The 23,012-nt window shown below is 48.5% G+C and overlaps 1 protein-coding gene and 1 long non-coding RNA gene across 5 annotated transcripts in view; one reads left to right on the forward strand and one right to left on the reverse strand.

Annotated features, from left to right (window-relative positions):
- The window catches only part of CDC6 (cell division cycle 6), a 45,021-nt gene that overhangs the window by 12,970 nt on the left and 9,039 nt on the right, over window positions 1-23,012 (reverse strand). For all 4 annotated transcript variants that reach the window (XM_058703741.1, XM_058703739.1, XM_058703740.1 and 1 more), the window contains exons 3-12: window positions 21,864-22,145; window positions 21,541-21,740; window positions 21,114-21,289; window positions 20,602-20,708; window positions 20,013-20,152; window positions 19,018-19,118; window positions 17,800-17,864; window positions 15,372-15,574; window positions 14,820-14,960; window positions 14,082-14,277 (exon numbers count right to left, since the gene is read on the reverse strand). In XM_058703741.1, coding sequence (XP_058559724.1) covers window positions 14,188-14,277; window positions 14,820-14,960; window positions 15,372-15,574; window positions 17,800-17,864; window positions 19,018-19,118; window positions 20,013-20,152; window positions 20,602-20,708; window positions 21,114-21,289; window positions 21,541-21,740; window positions 21,864-22,145 — 1,505 coding nt within the window. In that variant the 3' untranslated portion in view covers window positions 14,082-14,187. The remainder of the gene's footprint in view (window positions 1-14,081; window positions 14,278-14,819; window positions 14,961-15,371; window positions 15,575-17,799; window positions 17,865-19,017; window positions 19,119-20,012; window positions 20,153-20,601; window positions 20,709-21,113; window positions 21,290-21,540; window positions 21,741-21,863; window positions 22,146-23,012) is intronic.
- LOC131497459 (uncharacterized) lies at window positions 7,813-21,980 on the forward strand. Its single transcript, XR_009254981.1, has 3 exons — window positions 7,813-7,989; window positions 11,339-11,515; window positions 21,684-21,980. It is a non-coding gene; the product is annotated as an uncharacterized LOC131497459 (long non-coding RNA).

A 23,012-nucleotide genomic window follows, 5' to 3' on the forward strand; every position in this document is an offset into this window, starting at 1 on the left:
TCCTCTTCCCCCAAACACCTCTCCAGTTCGAGCAGGTCTGGGAAACTAGAGCCCAACCTAACCCCTCAGCATCTCCTTGCCAAGTACCCTTCCCCCAGAAGGGCAGTGGCCTTTGGATCTTCCAAGAACCAACCAGGGGGCGCCCAGGAGCACCCCTCAGTGCTAGAGGACTCTCAGACTCCAGCTTCTCTCTCCTGGCCCAGTCTGGAGGAGCCAGAAGAGCTCTCGTTCTTGCTCTAGCGGGGCAAGATCTGAATCACTCTCCATCTGCAGAGACCCCAGTTCCCAGCACAGCCACAGGCCCCCTTCGAGCCTGCTGCTCCGTTTGGAAGGATCGCGTCCCCACCTGTAGCAGCCTACTGGGGGGAAGCAAAATCATTAAGGAACAACACCACCCCCCTCCCCGGTCAGAGAAGTGGCCACAAGTGCCCCCACAGGACTTCCCAGTGGAAGGGGAAGTGTCACACTCCCAGGCCTCCACCCCAGTGAGGAAGACTCTCAGCCTGACCCGGCTGGCAAAGCTCTCAAAGACACCGGCCCGACGGCCCCCGCTTTACAGACGAGGAACAGGAGGTCGGGAGTGGACACAGGGTTCTGTCCACCATCACACCGGCTGCACAGCTGGGTGGAGAATCGGAGTATCTGATTGTTCCCTCCAGCTTTAGCCCCCCAGCCTTGGTAAAGTAGGACAAGCCTGATCGGTGGGATGATCTGCTCTGAGGTCCGGCACAGGGACAGGGCGCTGGGGCAGCGCTTCCCCAGGCCCCTTCCCGCCCTCCAGGCCCGGCTGTCTCTCGCTCTCGCGCTCTCGTCTGGATTTCCGTCCACCGGTGCGAAACGCCCGCCCAGCCCCTCCCGTCCTGTCCCGTCCAGATCCATCCGCAAACATGCGCTCAGCGGGCAGGAATGCGCCAATGGCTCCCAGATGTGGACGCCGACGCTTAACCCCTTCCCCCCCAACCCCCCCCCCCCAACCCCCAACCGCCCAGGCCTTCCAGCCTGAGCCTAACCAGCAGCAGGGGGCGTCGCCCCGGGTGAGACCAGCTTGGGAGGGGGCTCAGCGCCAGCCACCCCTAGCCCACACAGGCTCTTCCTGCCCTAGATTTTGCCAGTATCCCTTCTAGCTAAAGCTATGGACACAAAAATGCAAGTGTGCATAAACACGGGTACACTGCCTCCCACGAAGAAAGGCCTTCACATATACGTGCCAGCACACAGGGTCAGGTACACTCGTGCACACTGAGATTCAGATGTGTAAACGCACATGCAGGACCCCCATATGTGCACACCCACATGCATATTCAGAGCACACATGTATCCACATCCTTGAGTCAAACAGAACATGCACATATAAGACAGGCATTTGTGCATGCACAAGGTCATGAGGCAGTGTGGGGCACACTCCTGAACAGACACAGCAGTAGGCCCATGTGCAGATGGAGCAAGAAATTCATGCACCCACACACCCACTCCCCACAGGGGGCCAGACACTCATGCACAGAAGACTGGCCCCAGATGTACAAGCACACAGCCTACAGGCCTTTGGGGCACTTTCCCCCTGTCCAGGGCACCCAGTACTGCCTGTCCAGGCTCTAGCCCTACCCAGGCTTGACTCCAGGAAACAGGAGAGGTCCCCAGGTGGGAGGCCAGGAGTCTTCAAGCTGCAGCAGCTGAACTCCAGCTGTGCCGGACCCCCAGCAGGGTCCCCACCCCCACCCTGCAGGGACCCTACACAGGAGGGGAGAAAAGTGCAGGAGGCAGCAGGAGACTATCAGACTGAGAAAAGCCACAGGCCAGGGGGCTCCTCACTCTTTAGGAAAGACACTCCTTCTTGGGGCCTGCCCTTCCCCTCCTGTATACAGAAGGCAATGGGCTGGGGAAGAAGTCTGAGCCACTGTTTTCCCAAGACAGGGATCTCTCTCCAAAGGGAAACCCTAGAGAGCCCGCAGCACTCAAAGGAGATACAAAATAGCCCTGAGACACCCCCCCCCCCCAGGAGGGCCCACAATTCCAGCAAAACAAGGCCTCCCTCTCACAGCCGGTGGGGAGCTCCTATTCAAGAATAGCACCACACTGGTAGTGAGTGAGAAGAGACTACCTGGATGCAGGCCGTGTGGGAAATGTCTGCTGGAACCAGCCCAGCCCCTGACTCCTCTTCCCCTCCCTGGCTGCCCTCCGCCCCCCTCATCCCTGGGGGAGCTCCTCCCACAAGCACGCTCACTTCTCCACTCCCTCTGATTCGAACTGAAGGGTAATCTGGGGCACAGCTCCTGTTTCCATTGTGCAGATGAGGAGACTGAGGTACGAAAAGGAAATTGTCTTGCTCAAGGTCATACAGCTTGCCAGCGGCAGAGCTAAGATTCTGACCCACAGGCCCCTTCTCAACCGCCCCCCCTTCACTCCGAATCAAACATTTCCACTCAGTACCATGCTGCTTCCTTCTTTACCCCCTCAATAGAGCACATGGGACAAACACCAGAGCTGCAGGGTGGTGGATAGGGCCAGGACATGCCAGAGAGAGATCAGAGAAGACACCGGAGGCTACACACATGGTCCCCCAACCCCACCCCAAGCATGGTGCCCACCTGCCCAGCAGGCACAGCCTGGTGACTCAGCTGCATCCGGGGGAGATGCCAGGGCAGTGACTCACCTACCGAGAAGAGCTGAGCCTGGCACCTTGCCAGCCCCAGGACAGAAGTGACTTAGTCACCAAGACTGTGATGCCCAGCAGGCACAGCCCAGGGATTGGGGACAGGGGCAGGCTGTGTCCTCCATGGTTACATGCGCCCCCTGGCGAAGAGCAGGCATCCTAGGGCTAGCCACAGCTGTACCCGCCCCTGTCCCCTCATCACTGCCCACCCCCAGCTTGCCAGGCCCTGTTCTAGTGCAGACAAGTTCTGTGAGACCCCTAGGCTGCCCTGCCCCCCTGCGGCCTGCCCCCTGCCATCATTCACCACCCACTCTCCCACCAGCCCCACCTCCTCCTGCCACCCAAGTCGTACCCAGGCTGTGCGGCTCCTTTAACATGTCCTGGCAGCACCTCCTGCCCCCACAGCCCCTCTCCACCCCCAACACACACACACATGCAGTCACACACACTTCTGCCAGCCCTGCTTCTGCCAGCAGCTGCTGAAGCTGTTGAACAGGAGGGGAATCAGGAGGGTGGGGTGTAGGGATTGGGTTACCAGAGGCTGATGGGGTGGGCTGTCACCCAATCCTTCCCCAGCTAGTCCTCCCGCCCCCCCCCCCAGTCTCCCTTACCCACCTGCTTCCCCCCACCTCTGGCTGGCAGCCTACTGCTCTCTAAGGCCCTCCACCCCCACTCCACCCAAGCTAGAAAATAAATGGTCAAGGGTATTTGTCATGCTAAGGCCAGCCCAGTATATGAGAGAAAGAGAGAGAATGAGAGGGACAGAGGCAGCGATGGACAGAAAGAGTAATTCCTGCGCTCAGCGCTCTAGCTACAGCCACTAGGTGTGTATATCACTGTGTATGTGGAGCCGGAAGGGGACTGGGTAACTCTCCAAGTCCCAGGAGGATTGAGGGGGGGGTGGCCCAAGGGGAATGGACTGGCTGAACAACCTCAATCCATTTGCACTACTGATTTCTCACACGCTGCAGCAGGCCTGAAGGCAGGCAGGAGTGGGGGGGGGGGCAGGATAAATCAGCCCCCAGAGACATAGAGACTGAATGGAGAGGGGGGAGGGGTGCCTGCACCACAATTTGTGGCCCACTGTGCCAGGCTTGGTGGGGAGGGGGTAGGCAACAGAGGAATAGGAGACAGAGTGGCAGGAGGCAGAGTGGGGGAGGAAATGTTGGATTCAAGCCCACCTGGAACACCTCCTTCCAGCTGGATCTGAGGCTGACTGAAAGAAAGAAGGTGGGGGACAGAAGCACCCCATTTGCCTCCATAGGCAGGGCCCTAAACAACTCCAGGGGGCACCATTCACAGTCTTTGTGCAACATGGTGGCCCTGGGGGTGAGACTGAGACCAGAGACTGAGTCCTGAGGGACCGCAACTCTCTCCTGAACTTTCTCCTCCCAAAGCTCAACCAGGTGCTCTGCCCCCAGGCCTTGGAGGAGGGCTCACTTCTGACTTGTGGCTGGAAGCCTCTGGTAATCTACCCACTCTTCTGCCTGTGCCCCTCCTTTCTTGGGGGCACTGGCAAACAACCAGGATGACCTCCGTGGGGCCGGATGGGGGCTCTGGAGAGCCTGCAAAACTCCCGTCCTTGGTCTGTCCTTAGCTCATCTCAGGACTGAGGGCAAATCCGGGCCTTCTCTGGGTCTCTAAGGTGGAGTGAGACTGGATGCCCCTTCCCTGAGGTGTCTCTAAGCCCAGACTCGCCAGCCTGTGAGCCTGTTGGCAGATGCCCAGCACCTCGATTCACACCAGTGGCCACAGGCCACCTAAACAAACCCCAACCCTGACCTCCTTCCAGCCTGGACACAGGCTCTCTCCACATAGTGGAGACTTCTAAACAAACCAAGCTGGGGTTTACGGGAGACGGGAGACGGTGCATAAACAAGCAGAGAAGGAAACAACCAGGTCCTCCTTGCTGCAGCAGGGGAGGGAGACACAACTAGGTGTGGTGAGGGACCCTGAAGAGAGAAGATCGGTGCAAGGGGTCCCAGTGTAGCCAGACGACTGCTTGCATGTCCTAGTGCAAGGAATATCCTGCCCCCACCCAGGCCTGTTTGCTCCTCCACAAGGCGGAGGGATTGTCTAAGTGGTCTTTAATGCCCTTTCAGGGTTCTAAGTCTAGCAGGACAGAGAACCCGCCAAGGGGTGCCCAGTATTCCTCATCCCAGCCCAGCCCATCTACCTGGGTCAGGACCCTCTCTGCCAGACCCTGCCCCAGCCCAATGCGTGCCTCTCTGCCCTGTCTGCTGCCCCTCTGGCTCTTCCTCACTCCTCCGCCTGCCTGCTTACCCTCACCTTGGCCAGCCCCTCTGCTGCCCCGTGCTTTTCTGCACGTCCCTCCTGCCAGGGGACAGACTGACTAAAAATAGTCCCTGCAGCCTTTCTCGCCCACAGCTGCCCAAAGAGCAGGAAATGAGGGGGGCAGGGAGGCCCGTGTCCTGCTCTCCCCCACAAACTCCCAGCTCCAAACCAAGTCCAGGACTCCAGCCTGGGGAGAGTGCCAACCTGGCCATCTCAGGGGCATCCCACACCCCTTCCCTAGGGGAGAGGCCTGCCCATAAGTGCCTGCCATCCTGGAGCTGTCCCTGCCCTCCAAGAGGAGGAGAGCAGAGGCAAGCAGTCTAGAGGGAAACCTTCCCAATTTCTGACAAATCAGTGCCAACCACATTGTGGGCACCGAGAGGGCAGGGCCTGGCTCCACTGACTGGTCTTTTGAGGGCAGAGGGAATTGGCATGGGGAAGTTTGTGCTGGTTTCCTTCATCCTGGCCCAGCTGGAGAGAAGACAAAATAGTGCCCCAGCCTTAATTATGCTAATCCTCTGCTCCCCAAAATGTGTGGGTACAGACATAGGGGTTTCGATGGCCACCCCCAGATACCATGAGAAAAAAAGCTTGAAAGAATAGCAGAAGATCTTGGCTGCCCACATGTAAAGATGAAAGCCTGGAGGCGAGAACAGGCCATGCCTTCCAGGCAGGGCATGTGTTGCCCCCAAGCTGAGTCAGAGGCTGGGAGGGAGGAGTTGGGGTACACAGTGCCAGGGGCTGTGGTGCCCCCACCCCTATCCCACCTGGGATTCTTGACACCTCCCAGCCCAGGGAGAAGGCCCTCCCCACACAGGAGGAAGGAAACCAGCTTAGGGACTCTCTGGAGGCCAGAAGGACAGCCCTGCACCAGGAGGCAGGCGGGAAACCCAGGAGTCCTGGCGCCCAGCCCAGAGAGTGAATGAGAGAAATACCTTGGAGGGGAGGAAACAGCCCAGAGTGAGGCAGACACATGGTGCCCCCAGCAGCTCCCAGATGTGACCCATAAGGGGGAACTGGCCAAAGGGGCTGGATGGGGAAAGTGAACACATTTCCAAACAAGAAGAGAAGAAAACAGGGCCATGAGAATGGGGGAGGGAGCAGAGCCAGCCTGGCCCTCACCTGCTGTCCTCTCCTCCAGGTCACGGTCAGAGATAGTGTCCTTTAGGCCACCAAAGATCAAAGAGGTCCTGGGGTCCTGGGTGGATTCCCCCCTCCCCTAATCTTCATTCCTAGCCTCTTCTGGCACCCCTTCCCCAGGACCAAGTCAAGCCGGGAGTCCGCAGGACCAAGGTGGTGCCTGGGAGGCCTGGACAGTGCCAGGGGCAGCCCTCATACCATCCTCCCACTGGCTTCCCTCCCGCCTGCTCTCAGCCGCCACACATATCTCAGCTGTCCAATCCGATTAGGGCCCCTGTCCAGTGAGCCGGACAAGGAGGCCACTGGGCAGGGGAGAGACAGGGACAAGGACGCTGAGCAGGCATGGCAGAGGAAGGTGGAGACGGGGCTCAGGGGAGAAGGTGTGGAGCCCCAGAGGAAGAAAAGCCTAGTAGAGAGATCTGTCCTCTCTGACCACAGGCTCTCTGGCAACAACCACCACCAGCATTAGGGTAATTCTGCAGCCCCTAGGGCAATAGCCTGCCTGATTCCACCATCCCCCAGATGGGCAAGGAAGGATTGGGGCGAGGGAAAGCCAAAGCAGAGAGACTGACCTAGATTTAGGAACAGAATCCCATCTTAGAACCCCCACTCCCACCCCAGTGGAAACTACCATTTGCACTGGGTTTTAGAGTACATTGTCTTATGGGGCCTTTATGGAGGTGTCCCTATCAGGCAAGCGGGGCTTGCTACCAATAGCCATTTTTACAAATGAAGAAACTGAGGGAGATAGTCTGAGACATTAGTCTGCTGTCTTCCTTGTATTAGCCTCACTGAAATAAATTCCCTTCTTTGTCAAAGAAAGAAAAAAAGAAAGGAAGGAAGGAAGGAAGGAAGAGAAAGAAAGAAAGAAAGAAAGAAAGAAAGAAAGAAAGAAAGAAAGAAAGAAAGAAAGAAAGAAAGAAAGAAAGAAAGAAAGAAAGAGAAAGAAAGAAGGAAAGAAAACTGAGGCTTCAGTACAAATGCACATACCTGTTCACACTCAGAATCTCTACTTTGCTTCCTGGGTCAAGAGCAGAACTAAGACTGAAGTCACTCCATTATCCACCCTTTCCTACAAAACCAACCTGTTGGGGATCCAAGGAGTCATGGAGACTGCAAAGCACACCCCACACCTAGATAGAGTTCACAGTTGGGGACAGGGGACATGCTGCCCACTCCACCACAGAGAGCTAGAGGGGCTCCCCCAAAGTGTGACCAGTCTTTCCTATCACTCTCCTCCCCAGTCGGCTAAGCTCAGAGGCGATATACACACATTCACACAGTTACTCTGACAGGTCATACACCCCTCCTGCAAACCCACTAAACCAGAATGAGATGCCCTAGATCTTCAGAGAGCAGGCTTTGTCAGCCCCCAGCTGGAGGGAAAAATAAGCCACTGTAAACAGTAGGTGCCATTCAACCCTTTCCCAGAGAGCTTGCAGGAGGGCAGAAGCTTTGGGGTAACACCAGGAGCCTGAGGCTCTGAAAGCCAAGGAGCCCAGGGAGCTGGCATGGCTGGGTGGCCTCCCAGATCTGGTCCACACCCCCTTCCCCAGCCATCTGGGCTGAGCCTGTTCTGGCCTGGGCCACATTCTGGGATCTCTCCCCTTCAATGCACGCAGCCACCTTTATCCAAAGCTTGTAGATTTAAAATCACATGGTCTACACACACACACACACACACACACACACACACACACACACACACACATAGTTGGAGGGGGGGTTCTTTGCAATAGGTGCTGAGGTATTGGCAGTGATGGGGGCTCTAAGCTGAAAGAATGAAAGAACTTTCCCTAGAGGAACAGGTCACCGAAAACTGCTCACAACCTCCACTACCCTCCAGCAAAGCCTTTAGCCACCTGAGTGTGAGATCTGGAAAGGGGCATTAGTTCCCCTACAAGGTGAGTAGGGAGTTGGGGGCAAACCAAAGTCCCAAGCTCTTGGGGCGGGGAGGCCAGGAGGAAGCGAGAGACAAATCCCCCTGGAAGGCTCTGGTTCCTCTCCTGCTCCCTCCACTATCACCCCAGCACTGTAAATTCTCCTGTCGAGGTGAGGTGGGGGAAGGGGGATTAGGCAATACTGCAAAGGAGGGTGCAAGGGCGTGGGGCCTGGGCAGACCTTCCCCCCACTTTCCATTCTTAGCCTGAGATCAGGGAATGCCTGGGAGGGAGCGCGGGAAGGGCGCTGCAGGGTGCGGGGGGCTCCGAGCTCTCAGACACCCCACTGTTCCCAGGCTCCCACCTCCCCGAACCACAGTGATCAGTGGGGGAGGAGGGATGGGGAAAGCCTGAACTGGCGAGAGGGAAACGACCAGATCAGCAGCGGAGAAGCCGGCGGAAGGCGGCCGAGGGGGAATTGGGAAGGGGCGTGCGCGGTCCTACCTGCTCAGGTGTGTGCTGGCAGGGGGGCGATGGGGTTCCCAGGAGAACCGGGGAAGCCCTCTCAGCTCGATTCAGGATTCCCCCCTGCTTCTGGGTTAGGCTGCTGCAAGAGGCACAGGTTTCCGTTGGGTCCTAAAGGCCACTCTGCAAACAGTAAGCTCTCCCCGCCCTCTTCCACCAGCCCTGGCTGGGTCAGCGGGTGCAGAGCTGACTGATAGGGGGAGAAGGAACTCACTGGGAGAAAGCAGGGTGTCTCAGTCATGAGCTGGAGACCGGAACAGTCCTCAGTCTCAAATACACAGCACATGGATGACTTTAGCTGAAGATAGGATAATATTTGACAAGAGGAAAAGGACATTTCTTCCTTCCTGCCCCTAGCAGATGATTTGGGCTTTGATGTTGAAAATGGGGGTTAAGATTTCCTTCCTTACCACTCCTGTTAAGCCACTTAGCCATTGAGAATTTGGGGATGGAGGTATGCATTTTGGACAGGTGCTCACTCCTATCCCGCCCCTCAGAGACATAGCACAATCTCCCCATCCCTCCCCACTATTCCTAAGTACCTAGGACGCCACCCAGGGGAGGGGAGGGCGATTTCCCCACAAGTAAAAGGGCGATGAGACATCCATGGCAGTTGGAAACTGGTAGTTTCATATCTTCGCTAGGGTGTATGTACCTGGGAGTGTGCTAAAGTGGGCAGACATGCACATACAGATGAGAGTATGAGCAGGTGGAGCTGGGGGGCTTTGGGTTACATCTATCACCAGAAATGGCAATTGTCAGCAGGAGGAGATTCAGAACACATAGGGGTCAGCCAGTGCCGCTGCCCAGCCCTTAATCCTGAAACTTTACCAGAATGAATTCAGTAAAAGAAAGAGTATTTTCCCAGCTACCATTTGGGATAAATACAAGGGACAGAGGGACCTCTTAGCACAATTAGATCAGCTTCAAGGTTACAGGCCCAGTTTAGGATAGGTGATTTTCCCAAGTACCTCAAAAGGAGGCACTGGGGTTTGGGTTTGGTGGGCCAGGGAAAGGTGGATGGGAGGGCTGCAGAGGGCTCGAGTGAGAGTATTTTGCAAGAATTGCATGCATCTCCAGCAGCAGCAGCAGAGCAGGGAAAGTGTCATGGGGTGAAGGGACTCTGTGGGGCAGGAGGTAGTCAGGGACAGATTCGAGGGCAGGGAGAAAGTATGGCCTCTTCCTAGAAGGGGAGAGGGCAGCAGTGTTTCACCCACATCTTTCTCCCCCTTATAGGAATTACTGAGGAAAGGAGCTAGACAGGAAGGATGGAGGCCCCAGGGTGGAGTCCATGGGGTGAGCTCAGGTCAAGCCTTTCTCCCTAACGTGCCTCAGTTCCCTCCCAGCTGTTAACCAGGGCTCTTGGTTCTTCCCAGGCAGTTAATGAGTGTTTACAAAAGAACTTGGAGATCCTCAGATCTCAGCTGGGCCGCCACTACAGTTATAAAGCCCAATAAGGGCGAGTGTTATTTGGAGAGGGGAGGAGTAGGGCAATAGGGAAACGGACTCCTCTCTTACAAACTAAGGATAAAACCGAGCCCAGAGAGGAGCGCAAGCCTCAGCTGCCACAGGATATCCTTGTGCCCAGGGACGGAGGTCATGCACCCCAGTACCTCCAACCACCACCAAAGGCTGGCCTCCAGCTAACTGCAGGCAGAACCCAGACTAGCAGCTGGTCTTCATTAACTCCAGCTTTTTTTCACCCCCCACCGCGAACCCAAGGCTTCTGCAGGCCTTAGCTAGAGGGGGCTGCCCTAGCCCGACCTTGCAGCTGACTCGGGGACTGGGGGCACCGCACCAAAGGCCAAGTTACCAGCTGAAAATAAAGTTGAAGCAAGATTCCCTTTCCCCATGGGGAGCAAGGAGAGAGGAAAGAAAGGAGTGTGGGGGTGAGAGGGTGGAGGTGGGGGAATTTAGGGCAAACAGCAGGCAGTGAAGTCAGCTGGATTGAGGCCCAGAAACCCCCACACCCTGGGGCCAAGTCTTACTCCAGCTTTGCTTTCAGCTTGAGTCTTGGCTAGGCCCCAAACTAGGGAAGGCCCTGCCTGCCCCTTTCCGCCTCCCTACCCCCACCCTTATTAAATACACATTTTATCTCTCAGCATCTTCATTATCTTAACTGAAGGAGACAAGCAGTGGATGGCGGCAGCGGAGAGCGCGTCGGGAGAGGGGGGCGGTGTGGGGAGCAGGCGCACCCTTGTTATAAAGTGCTGATCTAGCTCTTTCAGGCAGTGTGGGAAACAGAGGAGGGATCAAAGAGAGGGAGGCTGATTCAGAACTCAATTAGAGCTTTTTAAAAAAGGAGCTGGCGCTCTCCTTTCCCCAGTCTTCAGACAGCCTCTACCCAGGCCCCTTGCACCCAATTAGCTTCTACTGCCAGTGCCTTGGGGCTGGGGTTGAAAATCAAGGGAGGCCAGAGGGCACACCTTCTCCCCCTACAGAATGCACTTCTGAGAAGAGGGAGACCAGTGCTGTTTGCAGCATGAAGGGGAATGTCTTAGAGGGCACCTCAGATTTTCAGGAAGAACCTGAGATCACCACTTTCTTCAAAAGTTACAAAGTGGGACACCAAAGGTGTGTTCCTCCCTGATCCCTTGCCAAATGGAGGCAAAGCTTCCGGCCAATCCCTAGGTACACTAGGTAACATCCAGACAGGTGCCCATCTTCCCAGCCCATGGGTAGGACTCCCTCTCCCCAAACCCGAGGCTTCCTGGGAGCAGTGTGGAAGTTGCCTCAAGCAAAATGCCACTACATCAGAGGGAGCGATTGGTACGCATCTGTGAGACCAATAAACGCTCCACAATGTGTCAAGACACATCTTGTAAGATGGAGCACCCTTCTTTTACAGGGCCCTGCTCCACCTCGGTGCAGAAACACCAACAGTGTTTACCTTCTGATAACTGGCCTCGAGATGGAGGAAAAGGCAGTGTCTTCCTTGGTTCATTTATCCGTCCATTCAATGACTGTTTACTGAATACCTACCAGGTACCCCACGCTGTACTAGGTGCTGGGAACAGACACAAAGGTAAGTAACATCTTGGCTCTTTCTTTTGGTCTCCCTCGGTAGTCAAGGCAACACCTCTCAATAGATATTTTTGAAGATCCTCAAGAAGTATCTCAATCCTACCTCCCAGTTCTTATTGGTCAATCTTAAAAGGGCACTTAATAAAGGCAGGGAGCAGTGGATGGGGGGTGGGTAGCAAATAGAGCTCTGCCAATATTTTTGATCTCTGGGTAGCTTGGACCTCACACACTCTTGCCAGTTAGTTATCTACCCACAGGCAAGTCTTCACTGAGCCAGAAATGTCAGCGGCAGCTCTGGGGTTGAAACACACCAATTTTATTGTGTCTATGTTCTTTCCATGGCAATACCCATCAACACTCTACGGAAGCTTAATCTGCTTCTGTGAAGAAATATAAATCAGGATATAGACACACACCCCACCACCTTCAAGAGGAAGAATGTAGGTCAGCATCTTTGCCACTACTCTATGTGAAACAGGCTACAATCCTGGCAAAAACTAGTAACCACAAGTCCGGCCCATCCCTCTAAAAATCCCACTACCTTCCCATAGCTCTCAGCTTCAGTGAGAAACGCCAGTAAGAAAAGCACTTTCTTCCTCCTCTCAGTCTGCTCTCTGGCTGTCTGAATTACACTTAAGACTTCACTGACAAACATACATCAGCTTTTGCTCCCACAAGGGCAGTGGAAGCCAAGCAGGGACTCTAAGTCTGCTTCACGCATCATTGACAGAACCAACCCTGTTCCAATTGCTGAAGTCTTAAGAGCAGCAATGACCTAGAAATTGACAGTGGGGGGAGAACTGAAGGAAAGGAAACTAACAAACCAGTACACAAAAAACCCTATTTCCAAATACCAGGGGAAAGGGAGGGAAAAGAGGTAGAGGGGAAAGAAATTTGGCCCTTTTGAATCTGCAAATGCAATCTTGGCTCAGAGCCATGGAGGATACATAGCAGCCCCACTGCGAGTCAAGCCATGTTCCTGACTCAAGCCCTACAGTTAAGAGAAAGGCGCCAAGCCTCAAACACAACGAGGTGGGGAGGCCGCTCCTTTTTGGGCAGGATCCTACTGTGGACACAGAACAGACAGCAGCTGCCCACAGTGTGGAAACAAACTGTAAAGCAGTCACGTCTCTTAAGGCTGCAGCATCCAATAAAATGTAATTTAAATCAAGCCTCGCATCTGTTCTCAATCCCATTCAGTCTCTGCTTTCCATCAGCCTTCGGACAATCTTTGCAATTATGCTTGTTAACCCTTGTAGCCCCAGACACTCTCAGGCTTCTAGGTACAGAACTGTGTTTTCCACTCACAGATGACCCTCAGAGGGAGGGAGTAACCTGGTAAAGGTGAGAAGGCGAGAACGACATTCAGACTCTCATGTACAGACAATGCTCTGCCACACCCACCGGTGGGTAGTGTTCATTTCAGAGGGCTCTCTCTGCATGTCCTTCTTCTATCCCATACCATCTGCCGTGGCCCAGATCACATTACAAGGATACAGTGGGCAGCATGAATGAAACACTGGCCAACAGATCATTTGTACAATATCAAGTTCCCCAACTCAAGTCCTGTCCGAGAGGTAAAAGAGCTCAGTGAGCACAGACTTGGTCACTGGCTCTCAGACCATTCACATCGCACATGGTTTGCATTCCAACCATCTGCTTGAGTTATAAAAGTATAGTAATCTCCCAAAGGGATCAAACTGGTTTTCTCCCCCTTCCCTCAAAACTACCCCAGCCCCAAGCCTGCAGTTTTAAGGTAGTCAGTGTTATAATGGTGCCCTCTGGTGTCCCCATCACAAATTACCATTTAATGCCACTGGAAACCAAATGAAGCAAAGGGAAGACTTGAGTAGCCACATGGATTAATTTATCTAATAAGACTGGAAAAATCTGAAGCTCAGATGAAAATCCAACCCCAAACGAAAGCATCTGGAAACAAGTGGCTTCATCTGAGGGCAGCTAAGACTGTGGGACAGTTTGGGGAGAAATTTTCACATGGTTTTCTGAAAGTCTGAGCTCTCTTGAAATGTGCATGCTTAAAAAGACAAAGGATGCAACTTGAAAATAAATATATTCACAATCCGTACAGTTACTGTCCCTTTACCACCCCCACAGCCTTGGGAGTGCCCAAGAAGCTCAATGAGTCTTTAAAATGTCACAGTGTGGAAGCACTTGCAACACAAACACAATATCCTCCAAAAAGAAAGAAATTCTTTGATCAAATCTCCAGATCTCCACGTGGACTTGCTTATTTTCCTGCAACATCCTTTTTCTCTCTTCTTACTCTAGCCCCAAGGTTCTTTAAAATATGCCAATGTCTGAAGAAACTAAGAGGTAAATACAAGCACATTCCACAACATAAATCTTGTGTACTGCAATACAAGCATATTGGTTAGAGATACACAAGAGGTGGAGGTAGTGAATATAATTAAAAAAGGTCTACTTGGTAATTTTTAATGCATAAAATAAGACCCCAAATTATTATTCTGCACTAATATTCATGAATCCATAGATTAAAATTTATCAGTTTCATGTTAAAAAAAGGTCATATTGTTTTCACAAATTACCATTGAATGCCACTGAATGGATAAAGTACTAAAATGAAGACTCCATAGATCTCTAAATGCCAGCTGGATACTTTCAGGTAGCGTCATTAGTATAAAAGAAAAGAATTTAAGGCAATCCAGTAGCTAAGATATTTCCGATTAAAGCTTTGTCTTTTAGAGCATGCTCTACTTCCTTCTCTTCAATCTTCAAAGACACCTGGAAAGAAGAGAAAAGGACTTTTCATGGTGGAGAACTCACAAAAGTCAAGTTTTTATTACACACATTTCTACCATGTTGAACTTCTGTCACAAGAGGCAAGAAGTCAATGGCCCGCAGAGAATGCTTCATTCATACCATTGCCCCATCCTCACAGATCTTTTTTTTTTTTTTTTAATTTTTAAAAATGTTTATTTATTTTTGAGAAACAGAGTGCAAGCAGGGGAGGGGCAGAGAGGGAGTGACAGATCCAAAGCAGGCTCCAGGCTGTGAGCTGTCAGTACAGCTCAGACAAGGAGCTTGAAATCATGAACCACCAGATCGTGACCTGAGCTGAAGTGGGATCATGACCTGAGCTGAAGTCAGATGCTTAACCGACTGAGCCACTAGGTGCCCCCCATCCTCACAGATCTTAAACTCTACTTAACAAAAAAAATTGTTTACCTAACTGTGGTCATATTTAAATCTTTACTTTAGCAAAAGATAATCTCTCCAAAACATGACAATTAAAAGCATTATCACAAAGAAGCAGTTAGTTGTACCTTTGTGAAGCGGGTTTCCTTGTTTTTCTTTAATCCTAAAATGCCCCTGGCCTCCAAGAGCCCTGAAAGTGACAAACACTCTGACTGGTCCACAGCTGCCACCTGCTGTTTGCGACAGACGTTACTATAGGCTTCATGTAACTGAGAGGAATAAGGAAGAACAAAAGTTGTTTAAAAGTTCTATCTTTTGTAACTTTATAATCTTTTTTTTTTTTTTTTAAATTGTGAGTTTGCATTTGTAGGTTATCTGAATACCCTAATTTTCCCTCTTTTCAATCAAATCCTCGAAGAGGCACACTGTAGACATTGCCAACAGACTGTACTGTAATGCAGGAGAGGAGCTCTATATATTTCTTAGGGAGAGGAAGAAATGGAGAGGAGGAAATTAATGGGAAATTCTCAACCACAACCCAAGGGAAATAAAGCCAGTTGCCTTTTATATGGTACCAATATTTATTCTTATTGTTAAAAATCCATTTTTAATTCATATCAGCTGGAGCATAATAGGCCTTTTGGACAATATCTGCTCTGCAAAGCAGATTCTCAACTCACCTTCCCCAGAGTGACCTCTTTGATTTTCAGCTGCCTGGTCAAGAGCAGCAAAGAGCAGACCAATATCTTCTGCTGAAGGGGGAAGGAATCTTGTGCCCCTTCTTGGCTCAAAGTCATTCTGTTACCATCAACTTCTGAGATGACTTGGGATATGTGAATAAGACCAACCCTCCTGGGAACCAGTGACTCAGAGGGTGATTTACCTAAAAAGTAAATAAATCAAGCTTAATTAAAATTTTAAAATATCGTGTGCATTGAAACAGATAATACTAAGTTTTAGCTGAAAGAAATTCAAGTGCAGTCATGTGGTGGCAAAAGCGGAGGTTCCAACTCTGTGACTAGAAGCCAAAGGATGAGAGACAATGCTATCCTTAAAAATATGATGACTTGGAAAATTGGGTTTTCCTCTTTCTGGGTAGAACGGCAAGCTATTTTGTCCTGTGGAATCCAATTTAATGTCAGGGAGACAAAATCCACCTCAGGAAAGAAGGACTAGACAGAAAACTACTGTATTCTTCCTTGGAAGTTCTTAGTATCTTGAAGATGAAAAAGAACAGAACCTTAAGGCAAGGATGATTGTGCATGGTAATTAAGAAAGGAAAAAGAAATTGTAAGAATTACCTAATATCTTGAATCAAATGAGTGGCTAAATGTGGACAGTAAAGGGAATCCTACATAATTCTTCTAGATAGCCTCCCCAAATGACCTTTGAGGTTTGGTTCACTTGCCTAAGCTGATCTACAATAGAGCAACACTTGAGAAAATGTCATTGGATATCTTAGCAGATAGCACCATCTCGGAGGCGGGAGGTTGGGGAACTGCCAACAAGATGCCTAGGACTGTGGCCTCATTGTTTGGACAGAGGAGGGATTTGCTCTGTAACAACCTTTGCCTAAGTTACTTCCTCAGACCACGTGCAGTCACCCCGAAGCAATTTGCTTCTATTTTGTTACCACAAATGGGATGCTGCTGTGAACTAGCGGTAGTAGAGAAACTGGAGATCACTGATCAAGTAGCTGAATCTTAAAGTTGAAAGGAATTTAGAGGTCTCTTCTTGCTTCCTACCCCAAACAATCCCAACCAGTGATCATCTATCCAGCTTTTGTTTGAATATCTTCAAAGCTAGGGAACCCATATATGTGTCAAAGAAGCCCAGTTACTGCTATTTACTAGAAAGTGCCTTCTTACATTTAGTTGAAATCAGCCTCCGTATAGCTTTCTGGAGCCATTAAAAGCTAATCACACATACCAGAGGTCAAAAGACAGGAATGTAGTTAGTCTGATAATTTATGCCAGAAGCTTACAACCTCCTTTAGCTATGTGTGTGCCAGTGGTGCTCACAGGGGCACTGACAAGCCTAAATGTTATTGCTTGAGGAAAAGGAATAATCTGAAAAGTTAAAGAGAAACCAATAACCTAATCTATGCATTGGTATATATTACCTACCATTAATTAGCATATGCTCTGAATTTGGCTACTTCTGAAATATTTTTATTGATTTCCTTTCAACAAATTGATGAAAAGGAAGGGAGGAAGGGAGAGAAGGGGAGAGGGGGAGAGAAAAGAAAAGAAAAGAAAAAAAAGAAAAGGAAAAGAAAAGAAAAGAAAAGAAAAGAAAAGAAAAGAAAAGAAAAGAAAAGAAAAGAAAAGAAAAAAGAAAGGAAAGGAAAAGAAAAAAGAAAAAGGAAAAGAAGAGAGAAAAGAAAAGAGGGAAGGGAGGGGAGGGAAGGGAAGGGAAGAAAAGAAAGTGAGTTTTCTATGGAACTATAGTGCTAGAAACAATTTTGATAACTCTCAACCACTGCAGGAGTGAAAGAAGAAACAATCAAATCAGACTGTCTTGTTTCTAAAGATTAACACTGGATATTAAAATACTGACAAGATACGTAGTTCAGGGCCATTTTACATCCGCCATGACTAAGAGAACAAAGCTAACGGAAAGGAAAATTAATTTTGTCATTTTTCTAACAGCCCACTGTAGCAATATCATGTTTGTATTTTCACCCTCCTACACATGTGTAAAGGCTTGAGATATCCCAAGTTGAACAAGATTCTCTCACTGTCTGACTCTTATTTACTGGGCTTCCTTTTCACCTATATCAAGACCTAAAGTGCACTCAACACAAGAACCCAGAGAGAAGCTGGGCAAGCCTTATTGTCTACAATTTTCATTTCTAGAGTTTAGAAAGAAAACTTACTATGACCCAGCCATTTCTATAACACCCTGGGGAGCTCATTTCCAGCAATGCATGGACTACAGTACTGACAGGCCAGACTCAAGTAAAGTAGATGAAATTGACCAAAAACAGAGAATACAGAACAGGATAAGTGTGGATTTAACTGTGTTCATTTCATCTTTCTACCCCTTTCCTCAGAAAAGTTAAGCTTCCAATTATAAAGGAAGACGGGAAGGAGATAAACTACTTACATTCAGACAGCGGTTTGAGGATAGTCTGGCTTTTGACATCCGACTCTACAATTTCAATAGCTCTCCTATAAAAAAATATTTCTAAAATTAATTTAGGCTGAGCCAAACCAAACACCACACCAAACCACCAAGCTCAAAAACAGACACGTATTTTATAATTTCAAAGCCCCTAAATGAAGCTGGGTTATGTCTCAGCTAAAGGGGACTTAATTGCCTTGAAATAATTTCATGGACCAGGGAATCTGAGAAACTTCAAGTTTCTTCAATATGGTTTCCTCTTATAGATGCCAAGTAGGTCATCATACATGTGGCCAATAATAACATTCTGAACAAGGAAAAAATGTCATGGATAGGAGAGAGGATATGTGGGTGGGTGACCAACTACAGAGAGCCAGTACCACCCATACGCACTGGAGCTAAAAGGGGAGTCCTTGGCTACATATACATATGATACATGTAGGCTAAACCACACCAGCCTACATGACAATTGCTCATAGTTGCAGTCTTTACCCAACTAGTTTGCTGACTAGGGGAAACTTTCAAATCCAGGATCATGCCATCTAGCAATAGGCAGAGCTTACTCTCCCACTGCTGTCTCCAAAGTACTTTGCCCACAGGAAGCCATAAGCCAGGCCTGGATCTTTTGCATGGCAGTAGGGGGAGGTTGGACCAGCGGGCCAACACAGCAAGTATCATTTTAATGGACCCAGTGTCCCTACTGGGAAGGAAGAAATTTCATCAGTCAGCACAGAGGCTTTCCCCAGCAGGAGGGGCAGAGGATGGGAAGGGAGAGAGAGGTCTAGAGTACAACTGTGGGGGACCACCAACAGGAGGAAGGGGTGCTCACAAAAGGAAAGGAAGGAAAAAAAAGTCTAAAGGCAAAGATGGTTCAGGTCCATAAATAAACCTGCTTGAGACCAGCTAATGGAAAAGTAAACTGGAGTCTTTTTTAATACAAATGTAATTAACCAATCTATAATCACCACAGGGAGTGCCAGCAACATCTCATTTGTTTCTCCCTCTGTAGGTAATGGACTGATAATGTTTTAGACATTAACACGGTGGAAATGCAGAGCTCCCCACTGAGAAACAAGTCCTCCTTTCTGAGTGTAAAAAGTGGCAGAATGCAGCCTCTTAAGCCACATTCACTTGAGTTACATGAGACAATTAACATCATTTCTTTTTTTAATAAAAGTAGCCGACAGTGCCATAACTCACCTGCAAACATCTAGTGCTTTTCGAACATCTCCTGAAACAGCAGAGACTTTTCGGGCACAGAATTGAATTGCAGCACTGTCCAGAACCTGATCTCTAGATACCTTTGGACAAGACATAGGGGATGACAACATGAAGTATAATATTCCCCCTCTCTGTAATTTAGGTCCCTGATATACATATTTTCATGTTAAGTCTAAACTTGACTGGCCACCCTTTAGGATCTAAGAGATGCCTTTTTTGCTCATGAAGTAAATGGAAATTTCACACATTTAAGCATTCTGTAAGCATGTACTTGAGGTTCATGAATGGGGAAAAAAGGCAATCAGAAATTAGCAAAACTAAACTAAAATAAAATCTATTTGGTCATTTTCAAGGGAAAGTTTTTTTCATAGGCCCTATTTTTAAAGGCCATTTAAAAAGGATTGAGGGGCAGGGCGCCTGGGTGGCTCAGCCGGTTGAGCATCCGACTTCTGCTCAGGTCATATCTCGAGGTTTGTGTGAGTTCGAGTCCCACAACAGACTCTGTGCTGGCAGCTCAGAGCCTGGAGCCTGCTTCAGAGTCTGTGTCTCCTCCTCTCTCTGCCCCACCCATGCTCATGCTCTGTCTCTCAATAATAAATAAACATTAAAAAAATTTCTTTTAAAGGATTAAGGGCACTTGGCTGGCTCACTCAGAAGAGCATGCAGCTCTTGATCTTAGGGTCATGAGTCTGAGCTCCACATTGGGTGTAGAGATTACTACAAATACATAAACTTGAAAAAAAAGAGGAAAAAACAGTATTGAGTGATTCTTCTCTTATTTTTATTCCAACACTGAGGCACCCAATAAATGGAGCCTTGGGTGGAAATTCATATAAAAATGTTCTCACTATGGCCCACCAGAACTCCCTGCTAAGGAAAGCAATCTAAGCAAAAATATTTTAGAATGACTGTTAGGCTTCCCCTCCAGAGCTGATCCAAGAGATACATAATGTGGTACAGTAGGTGGGACTTACCAGATCAAGCCGATCCTGCAAGATAGCAGCTATCTGATTTTTGGTATAAGGTGGGAAGTTCAACAGCTGTGGCTTACATTTTTCTCTAGCTTGAAGCCTCGGCAGAATTCTGTCCGTGAGATCTAGGGTATTAGCAATACCTGAGGAGGAGATAAATACTACCAATCATCAAGGTCAAATCACCTATAAGGAAAACTAAACCCTTTGAAAGCTGAACAAAATTTCTAGTTATAATCCAGCATTCTAACTGTTGCTTCTCACTTGCCACCCACCCTCCACCCATACTTATTAGGTAAGATGTACACAGTCACCTTAGAATGCTCTGTTCAAGTTAGGTTTAGAATTGTTCACTAATAAATAGGACCAGATAGTCCAAAAATCAACGGTCTCTGAAATGAAGTATTATAGCATTTCTATTCAGACTTCACAAAACTGATTTTAGGTTAAAACTACTATTATTTTGTAGTAACTTTCATTTTGATAAGAAAGCAGAAAGCTGGCTTAACATAAAATAGGTGATAGATAAGATGAAGCGATTAAAAAAGAATTCTTTAGAACCATCCTGTAACATTAGCAACTGAACACTAACCAATCAGCACCAATCGAGAATTGCTTAACCATGGCCATTCGAACAGCGTGTACAACACATCCTGCCCTTTGCTGTCCAGCTGATCCACCTCGTCCAACACCAACACACTACATATAAAGAGAAGTGATTAGTATCCATGTTCACCTTAACTCTCCAATCTGTGAGATCTGGGCTGACTCAAGTCACATTCCTACAGCTGACACCAGTTTGGAGGTCATAAGCTGTCCTCTCTCCAGTCACTGTTACAATGATAACCCCCCACCATCACATAAAAGTAACATACAGGTTTTTCAAGCAATTAGTTTAAAAACATTTTTTCCAATTTAAAATTAGAACGTGTATTTTTCCTCTCTTCTTTCCCTTTAAGCATATGTAACTACCTCTTGTACAGCAAATATAGGAAATGTTCTTTTTTTATACAAACTGATAAATTCAAGAGACTAGAATATGAGTTTGTGGGCAACAGACCTTGCAGATTTTTATAGAACAACATGCAGCAGAGCAATACTTACATCATGGGGCCCTTCTCTGCAGTCATATGGTTTTCCAGTTTCTTCATCATGTCCTTCCCAGCTGGCCTGCATACTTCTTCCTGACAAATCTCCTGAGCAATAGCTGGGAATACAGCCTGGGCAGTCCTCAAGGACATGCAATTCAGCATGATAGTTTTAAAGCCTTTCAGTTCCTTCTAGAAAAATGCAAACATGAGAGATATTTTGCCCTCAGATAAAGGTTTGATGGGACCTAAAGCGTCTTTGAGGAGTTAAATGCATGTAAGAGAATAAGTTCTACTTTCATTTAGAAAGATTTAGACAATGAAACTAAAAACATCTTATTTGAGGGAAGACTTCAATCTCCTAAGCATGTCTACTTTTTCTTAACCCTTAATAACCAAGTGTCATTTTAGCAAGAGCTTCATATTTCAGACTTTCAGTGTACCTTGAGGTCTTGCAGAATTCGGCTTAAGCAGGCAGTTTTTCCAGTTCCAGGAGGACCAGAAAGATAAAGACTTCCAGCTTTTTTCCCACAGATGTGCTCCCTCAGGAAATTCCTGATGACATTCATCTCCTTTTCCCTGGCAGGCAGCCGATCTGGGACAGCTGTATTCAGGACCAGCTTTGCTTGCTGGTAGCAAGTGCCTGTGTCAAACGTGAAAGGACAATTAGATACAACAGAGGAGACTAAGAAGATCCACTGGGTTTCATTTGGAGTCACCAGCTTGTTTATGAGGCTGTACTAACAGCTGACATGTGAGAACGAACCTTCTTGCTTGAACAGTCTCATACATGCAGATTCTTTCTCCAGTGGACATCTCTGCTCAGAATTTGTTGTAATCTCTTGACCTTTTCGAACTGAGGAATGTATTTTGTTTTGGTGAACTCTGGCTTGTTCTCTTTTGCTAGGAGACTTAATTGTCAGCTGATTGTCAAACACCAATCTGCGCCCCTTAGGTGTATGGAAGCAAGGGGGGCCATTCTCTTTCTTGCCTTGTTTTGGTGGAGAACAGGGTGGCAAATGGGGAGTGTTGCACAGATTATCATCACCTGAAATATATTAAAACCAAAATACGGTCATTCATAGTAGTGGATAGTAAAAGGACTTGGAACATCTCTGCTTTTCTCAGCAAGAGTCAAATTTCCATAATCAAAACCACCAAAATAAAATGCCTCTCATCTAGAAGCAAATACTGGCCACCAGATGGCACCACTGAATCTTACTACTATTTGGCAGAAAGCAAAGGGGTTTAGTGGGATGAAATTTTTAACATTGCTCTAAAACAAGGTTTGTCAGTCTTGGCACCATTGAGATCTTGGACCGAATAATTCTTGTAGGAAGCTATCCTGTGCATTGTAGAATGTTCAGCAGCATCCCTGGCCTTTATCCACTATGCCACTCCCTCAATTGTGACAACCAAAAAATGTCTTTAGATACTGCCACATCACCCTTCATTTAAAAACAAAAAAACAAAAAAAGATCTAAAACAAGACAGGATTACCAACTACTGTTCTAAAACAATCTTCTATTATGTTGCTTCTATTAATTTCACCATTAATGAGGTGAAAGCTTCAAAATACTATATAAATAACTGCAAGGTCATTTAAAACACTGACGACTAAGTTCAAAATTAAGGAACTGAATACCAGAACTGTTAAGCAGTTCAGAAAGTGACCTCAACACGGAGCTTAACTCTGAAGTTCAGTAAATGAATTTAGCAACTATTTTGAAAATAACCAAAGTGAACAGAGTGGTCTTTTTTTTTTAACTAGTTTAAGAACACAGTGGTCTTAAATGAACTTAGGAAGCTGCTTCAAAGGACTAGGCATCTTATTATTGAAGAAAGAGAGGTCAAGAGCTACCAGTCACAGGGCGCCTGGGTGGCTCCATCAGTTGAACACCCGACTCTTGATTTG

The sequence above is a fragment of the Neofelis nebulosa genome, chromosome 16, assembly GCF_028018385.1.
Source record: "Neofelis nebulosa isolate mNeoNeb1 chromosome 16, mNeoNeb1.pri, whole genome shotgun sequence".
NCBI classification, from domain to species: Eukaryota; Metazoa; Chordata; class Mammalia; order Carnivora; family Felidae; genus Neofelis; species Neofelis nebulosa.